This window comes from Lagopus muta, chromosome 6, assembly GCF_023343835.1.
Source record: "Lagopus muta isolate bLagMut1 chromosome 6, bLagMut1 primary, whole genome shotgun sequence".
NCBI classification, from domain to species: domain Eukaryota; kingdom Metazoa; phylum Chordata; class Aves; order Galliformes; family Phasianidae; genus Lagopus; species Lagopus muta.
Genome location: NC_064438.1, coordinates 6,530,760 through 6,546,933, shown reverse-complemented (window position 1 = coordinate 6,546,933; position 16,174 = coordinate 6,530,760). Strand labels below are relative to the sequence as shown.

The 16,174-nt window shown below is 53.8% G+C and overlaps 2 protein-coding genes across 3 annotated transcripts; one reads left to right on the top strand and one right to left on the bottom strand.

The window, feature by feature from the left end:
• The first annotated feature begins 8,297 nt into the window (after positions 1 to 8,297).
• TBX10 (T-box transcription factor 10) lies at positions 8,298 to 9,775 on the top strand. Its single transcript, XM_048948158.1, has 8 exons — positions 8,298 to 8,304; positions 8,448 to 8,631; positions 8,707 to 8,808; positions 8,881 to 9,052; positions 9,133 to 9,288; positions 9,375 to 9,442; positions 9,519 to 9,565; positions 9,645 to 9,775. The coding sequence occupies exons 1-8, from the start codon at positions 8,298 to 8,300 to the stop codon at positions 9,773 to 9,775; spliced, it is 867 nt and encodes a 288-aa protein (XP_048804115.1).
• A 51-nt stretch (positions 9,776 to 9,826) lies between these two features.
• On the bottom strand, positions 9,827 to 16,076 carry TCIRG1 (T cell immune regulator 1, ATPase H+ transporting V0 subunit a3). 2 transcript variants are annotated; one of them, XM_048949579.1, is made up of 20 exons: positions 15,966 to 16,076; positions 15,210 to 15,353; positions 14,447 to 14,525; positions 14,137 to 14,366; positions 13,954 to 14,048; positions 13,424 to 13,550; positions 13,265 to 13,347; positions 13,058 to 13,151; positions 12,764 to 12,976; positions 12,345 to 12,495; positions 12,129 to 12,268; positions 11,744 to 11,901; positions 11,589 to 11,679; positions 11,391 to 11,509; positions 11,065 to 11,278; positions 10,807 to 10,923; positions 10,623 to 10,733; positions 10,412 to 10,532; positions 10,154 to 10,325; positions 9,827 to 10,065 (listed from the first exon to the last, which is right to left on the bottom strand). In XM_048949579.1, exons 2-20 carry the CDS (start codon positions 15,324 to 15,326, stop codon positions 9,984 to 9,986), a joined length of 2,514 nt encoding a protein of 837 aa, XP_048805536.1. In that variant the 5' UTR covers positions 15,327 to 15,353; positions 15,966 to 16,076; the 3' UTR covers positions 9,827 to 9,983. The 2 variants fall into 2 exon arrangements, with proteins under 2 accessions (XP_048805536.1, XP_048805537.1); XM_048949580.1 differs by lacking the exon at positions 15,966 to 16,076 and adding an exon at positions 15,800 to 15,877.
• Positions 16,077 to 16,174: the final 98 nt, after the last annotated feature.

Genomic DNA, 16,174 nt, shown 5'->3' with positions numbered 1-16,174 from the left:
CCTTAGTAAATCTATAGTTTGTAACAGTTTCTGTATTAACTCCCCATATTTAATTGGATTCTCCTGGGAGCTTAGCCCTCCTTCAAATCGCTCCACTTGTACGTACCATGCTAAATCTGCAATCAGCCCTTGTGTTGGCTGCTCTTCCTTCAGCCATTTCCAAAGCTCTAATGGGAGCTCTCAGCTCTGCTTTTTGCCTAGAATTACTTCCTGGGAGTGGCTGGGCTTCCATCTCTCCGCCTGGTGTCACTATTGCATAGCCAGCTTGATGGCTACCATTGAAGGCAATCCATCCCTAATTTGGTATCCGCAATCTAGGCCATCCTGACACACCTGAGGGGGCTTGTGGCTCCCATTTTGACTTCAGCTCTGGTATTTGCACACCACCTCCTTTCATTCAACCTCCAGACTTTGGTATCCTTGACTGATGGTAAAACTGGTTCAGATGCTTTGGATCACCTTGGGATTTCAGCAGCCCAACCAACAGATTCACAGCATCCAGTGCTTCAACAGGGGTCTCCGATTTCTGTTCCTCTTCCTGTAGCAAAAAAAAAACAACAAAAAACCCACCATTCCTCGAGCTTCTAAGAATTTATTTTCCATTATCTGTAACCTTATTGTTCCTTTATCTGTTCCTTTATCAGTTATCTGTGTGTTCAGCAAATCTCTTCCTAGTAAGGGTCTCAGACATCCAGGAAAATACAAGAATTCGTGAGTAAACACCCAGTTTCCAATTCATTGGACTGGCCAGAAAAAGACCATATCTCCTTCTCCCCGTGGCCCAGCTACAGACATTACATGTTCATGAAGTTTTCTCTTAGGAGCATTTAATACTGTACAAGCTGCTCAAGTGTCTATCAGAAGTTTCACCCTTTCCCTTCCCCAACTCTACTATCTTTATCTTCCTATGTCTCCTCCATCTCCTTGCCTCTTTCACCCATACCACACACTGAATAGCACTGCTGTATCATAGACTTTTCCCTCTGTTTCTCCAAAGCCAGAGCATTTGCATCCTCACACACTAACTGACAGTTCTTGTGGATTTTATAGTGATTTCTTCATTCAGAAGAGCAAGTCCACACACGGCCCTTCATCCCATTTTCTTTCCCTCCTACAGAATAGCATTAATTGCAAAACTGTATTATAATTCAGAGTGCCATTTACTGGCCACTTTTCTTGGCCACCACTAATTACAATACGTTATCAATTTGCTTCAATTTTCTTATTTGGTGTCCCCCAAACTTGTTCCAGTGTCCCAGAGAACAGTAGTTCTGGGAGCTGTGGATTGTACATTAACCACATTACTGACCTGAAATAAAACACTCTTAATCAAAATTAACCTTAACCAAATTCCCTAAATTCTGGTCATCGCTGTGTGCAGGGAAATGCCAAAATACCAACACTGAGGCATCAGTTCCTTCATATGAAATTTCAGTGTCTCTCTATTGAATGACAAACAGCTGCTCACCAGCTGAAGGATCGCAAAGGGAGTCTTTGTGAAGTTCTCTGGTGCACACTGGAGCCTGACTTACAACATTCTTATTTATGGCAGTCTCGAATCATTGAAGAGAAACATCCTGTCTTGAGAAGGTTGTTTATCAGAACATCTGGAAATTAAAGCAGAGGTGAAGTAGAAAAAGAGCCAGACAAAAAAGTCAAATAATCAGCTTTTGAGACACCAGTGCCAGGGAAGGTTTAGGCTGAATGTTAGGAAAAAGATCTTCAATAAAATGGTCATGAAGCATTAGAACTGGCTGCCCAGTGAAGTAGTTGAGTCACCATCCCTAGAGGTACTTAAAAGATGTGTAGAAGTGGTGCAATGATGTAAAATGACAAGTAGATGTGGGCATGGGTTAGAGATAGATATGTAAGTGCCAGATTAATGGCTGGGCTTTATCATAGAAGACTCATTCAAACTAAATGACTCTGTGACTCTAAATGATCTCTTTTCACAGCTCATGGACAGCAGCAGGTCACCAAGGATGGACTCAGGAAAGTTTGAACACAACCACCAGGGATTCTTTGGAGCAGCTCAACCTGAAGTTATTGCACAAAGATTTTAGGGCAAACATTTGCTAACTGGAACTTTCTGCCACTGAAATCCCATGTTGCATCCCTTTTACACACTTTTGTATTTCTTTGGGGTATCTCTTGGTTCTGTTCCTCTGGCAGCTCCTGGGGCTCTGCCTGGAGGACAGATCAGTGCAGAGCTTCAATACCCACTCATCAGCAACAAGATTTAATTAATAAAGCACAAAAGAAGTGGACATCCATCACAAAGAAAGCATGGGCCTTGGGGCTTTCGGAGTCCCAAGAGAAGCCAGAAGAGATGCAATGATGGGAAATGAGCACAGTCAGGGACTTAGAGAAGGGGGGAATTCAATTCTCACAAATTTCAGAGATGTGACACTTTCACATTTCTAGACGATAGCAGTCAGAGAACAGAACACCCTAAAAAGGAAGTTTTAGAATGGCTTTATCAATATAGGATATATTGGGAAGGTCAAAGGACACATCTTCCTGAAAGAGATGTTAAGGCACAGGAGAGATGAGGTGATCTGAGACAGTAAGCATGGCTTCAGCAAGGGCAGATTGTGTCTGACCAATCTGGTGGCTTTCTATGACGAAGTGATGGCATTGGTGGACAGAGGAAGGACAACAGGTGTCATCTACCTGTACTTGTGCAAGAGCTTTGGTGTGGTCCCACACCACATCCTTATCTCTAAGTTGGAGAGAGATGGAGTTGAAGGCTGGAACATTAGGTGGATAAGGAATTGTTTGGATGGTCACAGCCAGAGGGTTGTGGCTCAGGTGGCCCCAGGGGGTCCCCCAGGGGTCCGTCTTTGTACCAGTGCTCTTCAATATCTTTATCAGTGACACGGACAGTGGGATTGAATGTACCCTCAGAAAGTTGGCACCAAGCTGAGTGGCGTAGTTGATACAATAGAACGGAGGGACTTGAACAAAGGCTCAAAAGGAGGTCCCAGCCCCAAATAACTTGTTCAAACAAAGACTTTGCTGTGAGTTGTAATACTGAAACACACTACTGTGCTAAAGTAAATTGAAGTTGGCTTGGTTTTCAGCTAGCTCTGAAAGAAAAGGGTTGGTCTCCAGGTTCTTCACCTCTCAGGAATTGTCCACTCCCTTTTATTCAAAGGAGAACAAGGGCATTTTTCTCTTTCTGTGCCTTTGTTTACTCAACAGCATTAGTCAGGTCCTCCAGATTGGGACTCATTTCACTCTGTTTTACATTCAGCTTGCATTAAGACCCATAGCTCATGTCTGCTGTTACTTCTTTGTAAGCCAAGTTCTTATGAGAGAGTTGGCTCTCTCACCAACGCGATCCACAGAGCTGAATGAGATCTTGGCTGATGAATTGTTGGTGTTTAACCCAGGTTCCACCAACACACTTAACCAAATCTCTCTTGGCCACAGGGCACTTACGTAGAAGAGATTACATGTTATTGTTTAAAGCTAAGGAGATAAGTCCTTTCCATATATTCACATTCCATATATTCATATTCCTTATATTGAAAGCCAGGCTGGATGTGGCTCTGGGCAGCCTGGTCTGGTGGTTGGCAACCCTGCACATAGCAGGGGGTTGAAGCTAGGTGTTCACTGTGGTCCTTTTCAACCCAGGCCATTCTGTGATTCCATGGCTCATAAGGACGTTTGAGGTGATCTTCAGCTACAGTCACTAGGTATCTACATGGAGGAGAGGTGAATCTTACCCTGGAGAAAGCAGCACTGCTCATACCTATGTTTAAATCAAAGTTAACCAAAATAGCCCCATCTAATAGCAAGCTTCACCATATTGGACTAGATGGCCTTTAAAGGTCCCTTGCAACTCAAATTGATATGCTTCAGTCTTCGTTTCCAAGGCCAGCCTTCAAGAGATCTCTGGTCCAGAGGATCAGGGAGAAAGTCTGGAAAAGGAAGACTTTCCCTTGAGTGGGGAGATCATTACAGCATAGAATATTTAGGAAAACTTGACACCCAGTCCATAGGTCCTGATGGGATGCACTCATGAGTGCTGAGGGAGCTGGTGGACATGACTGCTAGGCCACTCTTGATCATCTTTGAAAGGCTGTGGCAATCAGGAGAGGAGCCTGACAACCAGAAGAAAGTCAGGATCACCAGTATTCAAAAAGGACAAGAGGGCGAATGCAGAGAACTGCAGGCCAGCCAGCCTCACATCCATCCCTGGAAAGGGGATGGAACAGCTTATTCTAGATGTCATCTCTAAGTACGTGGAAGACACAAAGGAGCAGGCAGCTTATGCTCATGCCGTAGGTGGTATGCATAATAACCATGGCTGCACGGAGGTTTGGGACCCATTTCAGGGACAGGAAATACGGGAAAAGATGAATAACCGCTTGTCCTTTTGGAATCGATACCAGCCATGTGGTGCTGTGGGCTCCATGTTGTAGCTGGACAGATCTCCTGCAATGAATTTGCCACACAGGAAACTCTGGTGACGTCTCCCCTGGTAGAGTGACAGCTGTGCTGATAAGGCAGGAATGGGAGAGCAAACAGGGTGGGAGGGAAACACCCAGTGCAGTCTGAGAGGGTTTGCTCCAATCTGGTGAGAAAGACAACCACACATGGATTAAATAGTAACCAGAGATATGGCAAGAAACTTGGGACACAAAAGTGCTCAGCTCTGCTGCTTTGTAGTCTGACCTGCAATGCATAGGGCTACCCGTTGATTGTGTGTCAATAAATCAACAGATCAGTGTCACCCTGATTTGGTTTGACCCAGTTTTCTCCTTGCTTCACCACCAGCCCAAATTATTGCATGGCTCTGGGGTAGCATTAGGGTTCTACATTCATCACCATCCTCATGGGTCATGGAATCAGTAAGGCTGGGAAACATCATCTAGCACATGCCTTTGGGGAGAATCATCATGGCTGTATCTCAGACTGCATTGCAGTGCCTTCATTCACAACAGAGGTTGCCCAACTGCCATCCATAACATTTTATCTGTTAATCACTGAATGATGTTTCATGATAAACAAGGAAGAACAGTTCCTGTGTAGCATATCAGTTACTTACTGTCATCTCCCCTTTTCTTGCTTAAAGGCGTTCGTGTCCTGAGGCCACGTGTGATGGCATTTAATGACTTTATAACATCTCCTTGGTTCCCTGGAATGACAATATCTCTTTTGCCCCTACTTGCTAAGCAGAAGGGCCAGCCCATGATGTGAATATTTTGACAGATAGCAGAATGTGGCAGAGATTTAAGTGAGAAGAGTGAGGCTGTAGCTCCCTACTTGTGCTTTTCATGGGGGTGAGTTAACTGCTAAACACAATTAATTACATTTGGAGCACTGAGTGAAATTATCAGTACCCTGAGCCAACAGAGGACAATGAATCAGACTTCAGGTGAGGCAACAGGCAGAAGTCTCCAGGAGCACCATCTGTATGGGATATTTAATGATATTTAATGAAAAAACTAAGCACATCACCCACATCTTTGCCATTTCTGTGAGTCTCCTCAAAGCCTCCTTCACCTCCTGGTTCCTCAGGCTGTAGATCACGGGGTTCTGCATGGAGGTCACTGTGGTGTAAAGCACTGCTGTCCGTTTATTATCCCTGGAGCTTTAAGTAAATAGTGATGTACCATGGAGGAAGCTCACAACAGTCAGGTGAGAGGCACGAGTGGGGCAGCATTTTGGGAATACGATGAATGAATACAGCAGGAGATGGCAAATGGCTGCACAGTGGTCTTAAGCTATCATAGCCAGCAGGAAGCCCAAGAAATCAAAAATGAACACCTGGGCTGCATATCCAGCGTGGGCAATGCCCTTCTTCTCTGACACAGAGTCAACCAACACCTTGGGGATGATGATGGTGGAGGAGCAGAGGTCTGCAAAAGCCAGATTGCCCAGGAAATAATACATGGAGATGTGGAGTTGAGGGCTGGTACACGATCATCACCAGGTTCCCCAGGACGGTGGCGATAGAGATGAGCAGAAACAGAAACAAAAGGGGAACCTGACCCATGAGGCCACCTGTGAACCCTGCTAAACCAAACGCAGTCACCTGGGTGCAATTGCTTTCTGCCACTGGCTTGGTGCATGCTTTCTACATGAAGAAGGACAGAAAGATTCTTGCAGTTCTTTCTGCTGCAGGCAGGCATCCCCCAGCTATAAAGCCCGCTCTCCAGCAGGCCATAGAGATGAGAGCTAAAGGAAGATTTCAGGCATGAACTGATTAGAAACAGCTTGCCAAAAGGTGCAGCACCATGTGGGTAACATAAAATGGGATTTTGCAATGCTTCTTTTCTGGGAGAAAGAGGTTTCTCTTGGCTTCCTGAGACTCTCTTTCAGCTCTAAAGCATTTGCTGGCTCTCTAACCCGTTTCTAGAGTCTTCAGAAGGAGATGGGCATTCCAAAAAGCTGAAAAATATATCCTTGAAAGTATTTTTTGGGGAAAAAAATCTTGCTCTCTGCATTAGAACTTGATAATAACTCACTTTCAGCAAATGCCTCGCTATTTCATGAAGTCCGGGGATTTGGGAACTGAGAATCTCTTCAAGCCTCAGGAGAGGAACAAATCCCAGAGCAGGAGAGGAACAAATCCCAGAGCAGGAGAGGAACAAATCCCAGAGCAGGTCATCCTCCTTTCTCTGCATATCTAGTTTTGGATAAGCAGTGCACCCAAAGCAGACAGCCTCAGATCAGATGGACAAAGGGGCTCTGTTACCCCTCAGAGACAGTATCTGGCAATACACATCCACTTTGTGAATATTTCAGCTTCACCATACGCTTGGATGGGCACTGGTGGAGCACAGTCCCCCACCCACTGTGGGTGATGAAACACCTTACTACCCATTTTAAACCCCTTGTATGCAAACCATAGCTCTCAAATTTGACTACAAGGAGCCAACGGTATCAATCCGCTACCCATTGCTGCCCTTCCCACCCACACGGCCTTCTCCCCACCTTGCACAATGTCCAAGCTGGTCAACTGTGATTTCCCCCTGATAAAATGCTTGCTGGATGCACTCTGCCACCTCCTTGCTCTTGCTCTGCCTGGAGAGGGCTTCCAAGGCGATTGAGATCACGATCCCACTGAGGACTGCCCACAGTCCTCCTGCACCCCTTGGTGCTTGGATGACACCTACCTTCAAAGCGAGGAGAAACTCTGCAAAGCAAGGTTGGGTTCCTCTTTCTCAAGGCAAAATTGGGTTGGATAAACTCTTGGAACTCACATTTTGCAGATGTGGCGCATCTGGAGCATCATCTCTGGCCATCAGATGGAGATGCACAGAGAAGGCAAGACCAGGCCCTATGGCTTCATGCTCTGTCATGCCCCAACAACCCCCTCTTTCAGGTGTTTGCTGGTGTGATAAAATGGACTGATTTATCTCAGACTCAGATTTACCACCTTGAGATCCTTGGTGTGTAGGAATTCTGCTGAGGGACACCAGCGGATTACTATCATGCTGCCAGCACAGTCGCTGCATTCATTGCTTGCAAGTAGGAAGTTGGCAGCCTTGGGAAGGAAGAAACGAAACCACAAGTGATGCTGAGGCCAGAAGCAGCTGTTTTCACATGGCGGCACAGTTTTCAAGCCAACCATCCCCTGTTTAGAAACCTCTCTCCCAAAGAGCACCTGCCCCCAAACTGGGGGGTCTCGTTCCCACCCCTCTGTGGGAAAACATTCTACTGATGGAGACCAGAGAGGTTCATTAAATGCTGAAAAACAGAGGAAAGCAGAAAAATCGACTACGAGGACTGCAGTGCTGAGCCCCACCCTGGCTGTCATATCACCTCACACCTCCTCATCTCCTGCTCAATGCTGGCCCTGCGGCTGACAGCAGGAGATGGATGGGGCCACGCTGCTGCCGCAGGGGATGCAGGCAGCAAGGTGATGGATGTGGGGGATTGAGGAGGTGGCGGCCCCCCCCTTTGTCTGCACAACCAGTCCCATTCCCCAAAATTTAGCGCTGACCCAAAACACAGGGACTTCAACCCCTCCCCCCTGTTGTCCCCATCACCCCAGCTGTGCTGCTGGCCCCATTGCAGTTTGACAATTGCCCCCCATCCCCAATGTCACATCCCCACCCCAGGCACACCCAGACCCACCTAGGGGTCCCAAAGCCATTGCTGCCCCTCCCATCCATCACTGGGGTGCCAAGGCATGAAGGCAGAACAGGGAGGGGAGGTAATGCTCCCATCAAGCTCCATCCCCCTTGTCTCCACCCCCATGCAGGGAGATAAAACCCCTCAGTGTTCTGCGGGGGCTGCAGTCTGGAGCTGGCAGAGCTGCAGTTGCTTCATACCCACCCATGGCAGGTAAAAGGCAATCGGGTGGGATAACGCCATGCGACAATGGGGAACCTCAGCTGGAGAAGGATGCAATGGGTGGCTGAGGGTGCATAGGGTGGCTTCCAAAAGTGGGGTGCAGGAACCTCAGCACCTATTGCCCCCCTCTACAGCCTTCCTGGCCATTCCCAGTGAGGGCCTCCCTGCAGGCAATGCTCCTGGGTGGGCATGTGAGGGGCCAGGGGCCAGTGGCAAGAACCGCCGCGTGTGCCATGCCATGGCACGGCTGGAGATGGGCAACCTCTGGGAGGAATTCAACCGTCTGGGCACCGAGATGATCGTCACCAAGGCAGGCAGGTAGGGACGGCGGTGGGTGCTGGAGGGGTGATGGGGCAGGGGGGGGCACCCCTGTGGCCTCCCCCCTCCCCGCAGGAGGATGTTCCCCACCTTCCAGGTGAAGCTGTCAGGGTTGGACCCATTGGCCGACTACGTTCTGCTGATGGACTTCGTGCCGTTGGATGACAAGAGATACCGGTGGGGATGGATGGAGAGGGATGGGATGTGATGGGCGCATCCCAACGGTGCTGAGCCCCCTTGGCTCCCCAGGTACGCCTTCCACAGCTCGTCCTGGCTAGTGGCTGGCCGTGCTGACCCAGCAGCTCCTGGCCGTGTCCACTTCCACCCTGACTCACCAGCCAAGGGTGCGCAGTGGATGCGGCAGATCGTCTCCTTTGACAAGCTCAAGCTCACCAACAACCTCCTGGATGACAATGGCCACGTGAGGACATGGCGCTGGGGTAGGGATGGGGGGCACATGTGGGGTGAGGATCTCACCACCCACTTTCTGCTCTATCCCAGATCATCCTCAACTCCATGCACCGCTACCAGCCCCGCTTTCACGTGGTGCTGGTGGACCCCCGGCGTGACAGCGAACGCTTTGCCCACCAGAACTTCAAGTCCTTCAGCTTCCCAGAGACCCAATTCATGGCAGTGACGGCATACCAGAACCACCGGGTGAGTTGGGGAAGGGAGGGGGAGGACAACGGGGTGCCCCCCAGCCCATAGGCCCCTGATCCCACTTGCTTCCCTTTCTGCTGCAGATCACCCAGCTAAAGATCGCCAGCAACCCCTTTGCCAAAGGGTTTCGGGACGGCGAGCCTGAGCCCTGGTAAGACGCCCCCCTCCTGCCACAGTGCCATGGTGACAGCCACATCCTCAGCACCCCACTGCCCTCCCTCTTGCAGGTGTGGCGCCACGCTGTCCCTCCCCCAGGCCACCACGCAGAACAAAGGTAGGGGGGCCAGAGGCCGTGCTGCCCCCCCCGCTGCTCCCCTGCAGCCATGGAGCGCTGGCTGCTGTGCCCCCCCCAGGTTTATCTGCATCCCACTTCCAACCTCTCCCCTACCCACCCCACAGTGTCTATGTGGGGGCCAAGCCCCGTGCCAGCCCCTACCCCCTCCCTGCCCTGCAGCCAGATGGCTTTGGCTATGGGCAGCAGTGAGGGGTCCTCTCTGTACCTCCCCCTCAAGGACTCGCAAACAGGGGACACAAACAGGGAGCCAGGGGCTTTATTTACTGCAGAAACCTCTAGGCTTGGAAAAGGAGAGGACGGGGCCAGGGAGCATGCATCCAACCCCCCCTCCCCCGTCACATGGCACTGGGGGGTCCCAGCAATGTGGAGCCCTCCAGGTCCATGTGGCACAGTTCAGTTACTCCCAGGGATCGGGCGAGAAGGTGAAGGGGCACAGCTTGTAGCCAGCACCCACGTAAAACTTATTCTGAAACTCCACCCTGCCAAGGAAGGAAAGGAAAAAGGCATGCTGAGGGCCGGGGAGGGGGGTGTGCGGGGTTCTGTCCCCTCCATATCCACTAGGCTCACCAGTGCAGGCGAAGGGCATGCAGGAAGGCGGAGAGCCCCTCCATCACCAGCAGGATGGCCATGGTCAGCACGGCGAAGGCGGCAAAGACGGGCACCAGCACGACACCACCAACGTAGCTCAGCCCCACAAAGCCATTTCGCATCACCATGGTCCACAGCACCTCAGAGAGCTCTGCCCATGGGGTGGGGGACATATAGGGGACAGTGAGGTTCAGCTCAGCCACTGGGGTGGGTTTGAAGGGCACAGGGGGCACTAACGTGCATGGGCAAGGCTGAGCGCCCAGAGCCGCAGGTAGGACGCGGTGTTGGAGATGCAGCCCAGGCAGTACTCGATGGTGTGGATGGCCTGATGCATGAAGACCTCGGAGAAGTCCATGTGCTGCAGGGACAGAGGTGGGATGCTGTGTGTTGGGCTGATGGGAGGGGCAAAGACACCTGACCCCCCTTTCACCAGCCCCCTGCCCCTCACCTTGGCGTCAGGGCCGTGCCCCCCACTCTCCACATCTTCCTTGGTGGCATTGACAGAGTTGCCAGCCTCCTGCCCTTCCAGCAGTGGCTCTTGCTCCACCGTGGCTGCAGGCTGCATGGGGACATCAGTCCTGGTCAGGCCCTCCAACCTCAGCCAAGACCCCCAACCTCATCCCCAGCCTCACCGGGATTGAGTTCACCCTCCGCCTGTGCTGCTGGTTGTACAAATATAGGGGTGTCCCCAGGAGCAGGACAGGCACCGACACCAGTGCCAGCACCACCAGCACCATCTGCACCGGCACCTGCAGCACACAACAATTCAGGGTCTCTTCCAGCACTGGGACAGCCAACATCCTACACATCCTGAGCAAATGGAGCTGAGGATGTCCCCGCTCATGACACTGGGACACCCCAGTCTTGGTGGGGTGTCCCAGAGATGCTACCTGTCCCCGGTAGAGCGGGAGGTTGTCAGCATTGGAGGTGAAGAGGAACATATCGATGAAGTGGATGAGGATGCTGGGAGCCACCTGGGAGTCGGCGGCGCTGAACTTGACCCACTTGTAGAAGATGAGGAAGACGAGGTAGCCAAAGAGGGCCAGCAAGAAGACCACCTCAGGTAGGAGCTCCAGCACCAGCCGGTGCCACTGTCGGAAGTGCCTGAGCAGGAGTCAATGATGAGGTTTGCACTCAGCTCAGCTCCGACACAGGACCCTGCTCGCCCACTCCATCCTGCCACCATTTCCTTAGCATGATCCAATGGGGGACTCACACGTGGTTGAAGATGCCTAGCAGCACGCCGAAACCCATGTGCACGATGCCCAGCACCACTGACATCTTCATTTTGAAGGAGTTGAGGAAGTTGAGGTGGTTGGTGGCTAAGCTCCAGATCTGCCGAGGACAACATGAGAGAGATGCCCAGCCACTCCAGCGAGGGTCCCATCCTGCCTTTCCCCCATGGGATACTGACCGGGTCAATGCCAAAAGGATAGGGCCCTTGGAACACACCAGTGACATTGGGGTCCAGGGTGAGGGATTGGTGGGTGGCGAGGTAGGCAGAGCTGTGGGCAGAGCAAGGCGTCAGTGTGGGCAGGACCAGGGTTACAAGGAAAAATGGGGACCCACCTCCAGGAGGAGTGGTTGGCCATGGTGGCCACGCTCCAGGCTGAGGGGAAGATGACAGTGGCTTTGCTGAAGCACTCATTGTAGATGAAGCCGGTGTAGATGGAAAAGGCCCCCATGAGCAGGATGAGGTAGCGTCCCTTGAAGAACATCTGCCAGATCTGGGGGGGGGAACAAAAGGTGGCTCCCATGTCCCACACCACTACCCCCAGCCCACACTGTTCCCAACCCACACCACCCTGCCTAGAACTTCAATTTGCCTCAAGCTGGCCCTGTGCCACAGCAAACTCACGCCTCCAACCTCATCCTCTACCTCCAACCCCTACACCCAATGCTTGCCCTCTACCTCCAACCCAACCAGCCCTGCCCCACACCATGTCTCACTCACCTCGTTGCTGCCCTGCTGCAGGCTGGGGCTGTTCTCAAACAGCACCATCCAGAGGGCGAAGAGGAACATGAGTAGCCCATGCCCCACATCCCCAAACATGATGGCAAAGATGAAGGGGAACGTGATGATGGCATAGGGGGCTGCAAGGCACAGGGACCATGTCACACAGGGCCCCGTCAGCACTGGGATGCAGCAGGGGGACACGATGGTCCTTACCAGGGTTCACCTCCTGGTAGCTGGCCACCCCATAGGCATCCACGATGCTCTGGAAGCCAGCAGTGAACTTGTTGGTGCGGATGAGAGTTGGGGGGCTCTCCAAGGTGGGGATCCTCTGCACGAAGCACTCCACACTTGAGCCACTCTTGTACTGTGGGGAAGGCATCCAGAGCCTGACCCACGGCACCCAACCCACGGCCATGATGGAGCAGCGTGGACGCCAAGTTTGGGTGGCACAGGGATTCAGGGCACCAGGAGTGGGGGATAAAAACTCTCCCCACAACATGTACCATCACGTACCACCTTTGACACTGGTGGGAGCACACCAAGCAGCTCTTGACACAAGAACATGGGTCAACCAAAGCAACCTTGGCATGAGGACAAGAGCCAACCAAGCAACCCCACAAGAGAACACGCACCGATCCTTGGCGCAGGGCTTCCTGCACCTGGGTAAGGTCCTGCACGGGACACCAGACCTCAGCAATGAGGCACTTCTCGGTGACATCCAAGCTGCACTGGTTGAGGACGAGGTAGATGGCCTTCATCTTCTGCACCTGCACCTTCCAGGAGGGCAGTGCCAGCACCACCTTGTCCAGCACCTGTGCCAGGTACTGCTCTGTCTCCTCCAGCACCTGTGGGCACCCAAACGGGGCTCAGGGATTTGGAGTCCTGGTGTGGCCTCCCTATCCCCCAGCTCACGGTGCCCAGCTCACCACACTGAGGTCCTGGATCTGGCTGACCAGCCCATTCAGCGTGTCAGCCCGGCTGGCCTCGCTCTCTGGGTAGGGGTACACATGGCAGTGGAAGCTGGGATAGATGGACATTGCCATGTTGAAGGCTGGTGCTCCCTGGTACTGCAGCGGGTCTCACTAAATAAAGCTTTTTTTGTGTGTCCAAATGATGTGGGGCTGCTCACTCACCAGTCTGAGATCTTGTGGATCTTCTGCCCGATCTGCTCTCCCCAGTAGGAGATGAGGAAGATGACCCAGGTGACATTCTCACCCTGTGGACACATAGGTCACATCAGCACCAGCTTGTCCCATCTCCCTTTCCCACCAAACCCCAGGTGCCACAGTCACCGTGTTTGGGTCCTCCAGGGGCTCAGGCATCTCCACAAAACTGGCCACCAGGTAGCCACGGCAGGCTCGCCACAGCAGCCGTTCAAAGGCACTCACTCTCCACGGGTGGATGACACCAGTCACAAAGCTGTGGGAACGCAGCGTTGAGCACTGGGATGGGCACTGCTCTGCTGTGGCCATGCCCCCACCCCATGGCCTATTCCCAACCTTTCTCCTACAGCTTTGCTTACTGCCCCTGATGCATGGCCCATCTCCAGCTCTTGTCCTTGAACCACACCACTGTCCCAAAGGCCCATCTCCAAATCATCTCCTACAGTCATACCAGAGCCCCATGATCCACCTCCAACCCTCATCCCACAAGCCATACCGCCACCCCATAACCCATCTCCAAACTTCACCCTACAGCCATAATGCTGCCCCATAGGCCCGACTCCAACCCTCATCCTACCACTGCCACAGGACCTATCTCCAACCCTTACCCTACAACCACTTCTGCCCCACATTTGCCCCACACCCCCAGTTCCACTCACTTGATCTTGCGGTCAAGGTGGTGCTGCACAGAGGGGTCGAGCAGCGGCTCGTGCTCAGAGAACGCCCGGCTTGATGTCGGCGAACCAGGGGGGCCCTGCAGTGTCGGGGAGCACAGAGAGGAAGCTGTGGGTGACGGGGTGTGGGACAGATGTCCCCTTGGTCTGGTGGGTCCCGGCACCCACCGGCATGCTTGTGAGGCGCTGGCCTTCACGCAGGACGTGCAGGTATTGGCGCAGGTCCTGCAGGCGCCCTCGCAGGGCAGCGCGGTTGCGGCTGACCTCGCGCAGCTCCCTCGCCAGCTGCTCTGATTGCTCCTGAACTCGTAGAGCCTCGCGGGCCACGGGTGCTGGAGGGTTTTCGGTGCACGGCCCCAGCACTCGCCCAGCCCCCTGCAGCTCCTGCTGCAGGAAGGCTGCAAGAGGAGATGTGGGAGAAGGGATCAAGGGGAAGGACCGCCCCCCCAACCCAGCTAACCCCAGGTTCAGCACTCACTGAAGGTCTTCTCCATCTCCTCGCAGCGCCGCACCTCGCCCACAAAGCGCCGCTGGAAGGCGCTCACGTGGGGGTTCAGCTGGGGAAAGAGGGGGCACAGTCATGGCTGTCAGCATTGGGGTGCGCAGCAGCTCTGTCAGCATGCACCCATCCCCAGAGGACCCAAACCCCATGGCCCCTCAGCCCCCAAACCAGCCCACATGTGCCCACAGCAATCCAACTGCTGTGCTCACAGTACCCACACCCATCCATCCCAATTCCCCTGCACCCAGAACACACCAAAGCACCCCAAACCTCTGCACCCACAGCACCCACACCCATCCATCCCAATTCCCCTGCACCCAGAACACACCAAAGCACCCCAAACCTCTGCACCCACAGCACCCACACCCATCCATCCCAATTCCCCTGCACCCAGAACACACCAAAGCACCCCAAACCTCTGCACCCACAGCACCCACACTCACCCATCCCAATTCCCCTGCACCCAGAACACACTAAAGCACCCAAGCTCAGTATCCTGCATACAGAGCATCCACACACACAGCATCCAAACCTACCCATCCCAATCACCTCACACCCACAGCACTCCAAACCATCTATGCCCCATTTCCTGCCCCTAAACCCAATCCCCCACACCCAAACGCCATTGAGTCTCCCCCCTGCACCCATGCTACCCAAACCCCCAGCCCACCCTGCCCATCCCAACCTGTCCCACCACCCCAAGGCCATACAGATGGGGGTCCCTGCACCCCCTACATACATCCCTGAACTCCAGCAGCCCCCTCTCGCCCAGCTCACTGACACAGCTGTACGCCGAGGCCGAGTGCAGGAAGAGCTGCGCCAGGCAGACCTCCTCACTGCGGAACAGGGACCCCATGGCGGCCTGGTTGGGGGCACCCTGTGGCTGGGAGAGGGAGGTGAGCAGTCAGGGGAGGCTGCAGTAGGGATGGAATGAGATGGAGATGGGACAGATTGGGGTGGAGATAGGATGGGTTGGGGCGGTGGTATGGGATGGAGATGGGGTGGGTTGGAGTGGCGGGATGGAGATAGGATGGTGGGGTATTGGATGGAGATGGGGATGGGATTGAGGAACGCGATGTAAAAGGGTTGAGATGGTGGGACGGGGATGGGACAGGCTGGGGTAGAGATGGGGTGGGATGGGGAGATCCTGCCGCCTCTCCTCAGCCGCGCTGTCCCCACGGCAGAGCTGAAGGGCTGGGGCCAGGGGAAGTCACACGGCACTTCCCGGCTGAGTCGGCCGCGGTCACGCCGTTCCCGGCACTTCGCTTGCACAACGCTGTCCCACCCCCAACTCCCTCCTCCCCTCACCCTCCCAACTCCTTCCCCCACCGCTCCACGCGGAGCTCAGCTGCATCTGAGTCACAGCCAACGCGCCCCCGGCCGGGGGGACCGAGACCCCTCGTCCCCGCCCCTCGGCCCCGGCGCCCGCCCCATGCTGTCCCTCCCTCCTCCCGGGATTCGCAGCCGTGAGCAACCCGGCACCGCCCGCTCCTACCCGGTGCTCGGTGGGGAGGGCCGGGCTCTTCCTGGGGGAAGAGGAAGTGCGGAGCCCGGCCCTCCGCTGCCCACAGGAACACGCCGGCGCTTCGGGGGCGGCACTCCGGCAGCCGAACCCGCCCCCCAAACCTCCCCAACGCTGGAAACTCCTCCACAAGGTGTCCCCCGCCCCAGTGGGCTGCAGCCCCCAGGACCAACGCATCCTCC

What these genes read in the sequence shown, in the direction of transcription:
- TBX10 (XM_048948158.1), top strand. An exon ending in ATCGTCACCAAGGCAGGCAG is followed by an intron (nt 8,632 to 8,706) that starts GTAGGGACGGCG and finishes CCCTCCCCGCAG; the next exon opens with GAGGATGTTCCCCACCTTCC. An exon ending in CGGCATACCAGAACCACCGG is followed by an intron (nt 9,289 to 9,374) that starts GTGAGTTGGGGA and finishes TTTCTGCTGCAG; the next exon opens with ATCACCCAGCTAAAGATCGC.
- TCIRG1 (XM_048949579.1), bottom strand. Translation starts at nt 15,326, where the DNA reads ATGGGGTCCCTGTTCCGCAGTGAGGAGGTCTGCCTGGCGCAGCTCTTC. An exon ending in ATCCACAAGATCTCAGACTG is followed by an intron (nt 13,152 to 13,264) that starts GTGAGTGAGCAG and finishes CATCTATCCCAG; the next exon opens with CTTCCACTGCCATGTGTACC. An exon ending in TCCCGCTCTACCGGGGACAG is followed by an intron (nt 10,924 to 11,064) that starts GTAGCATCTCTG and finishes TGTGTGCTGCAG; the next exon opens with GTGCCGGTGCAGATGGTGCT.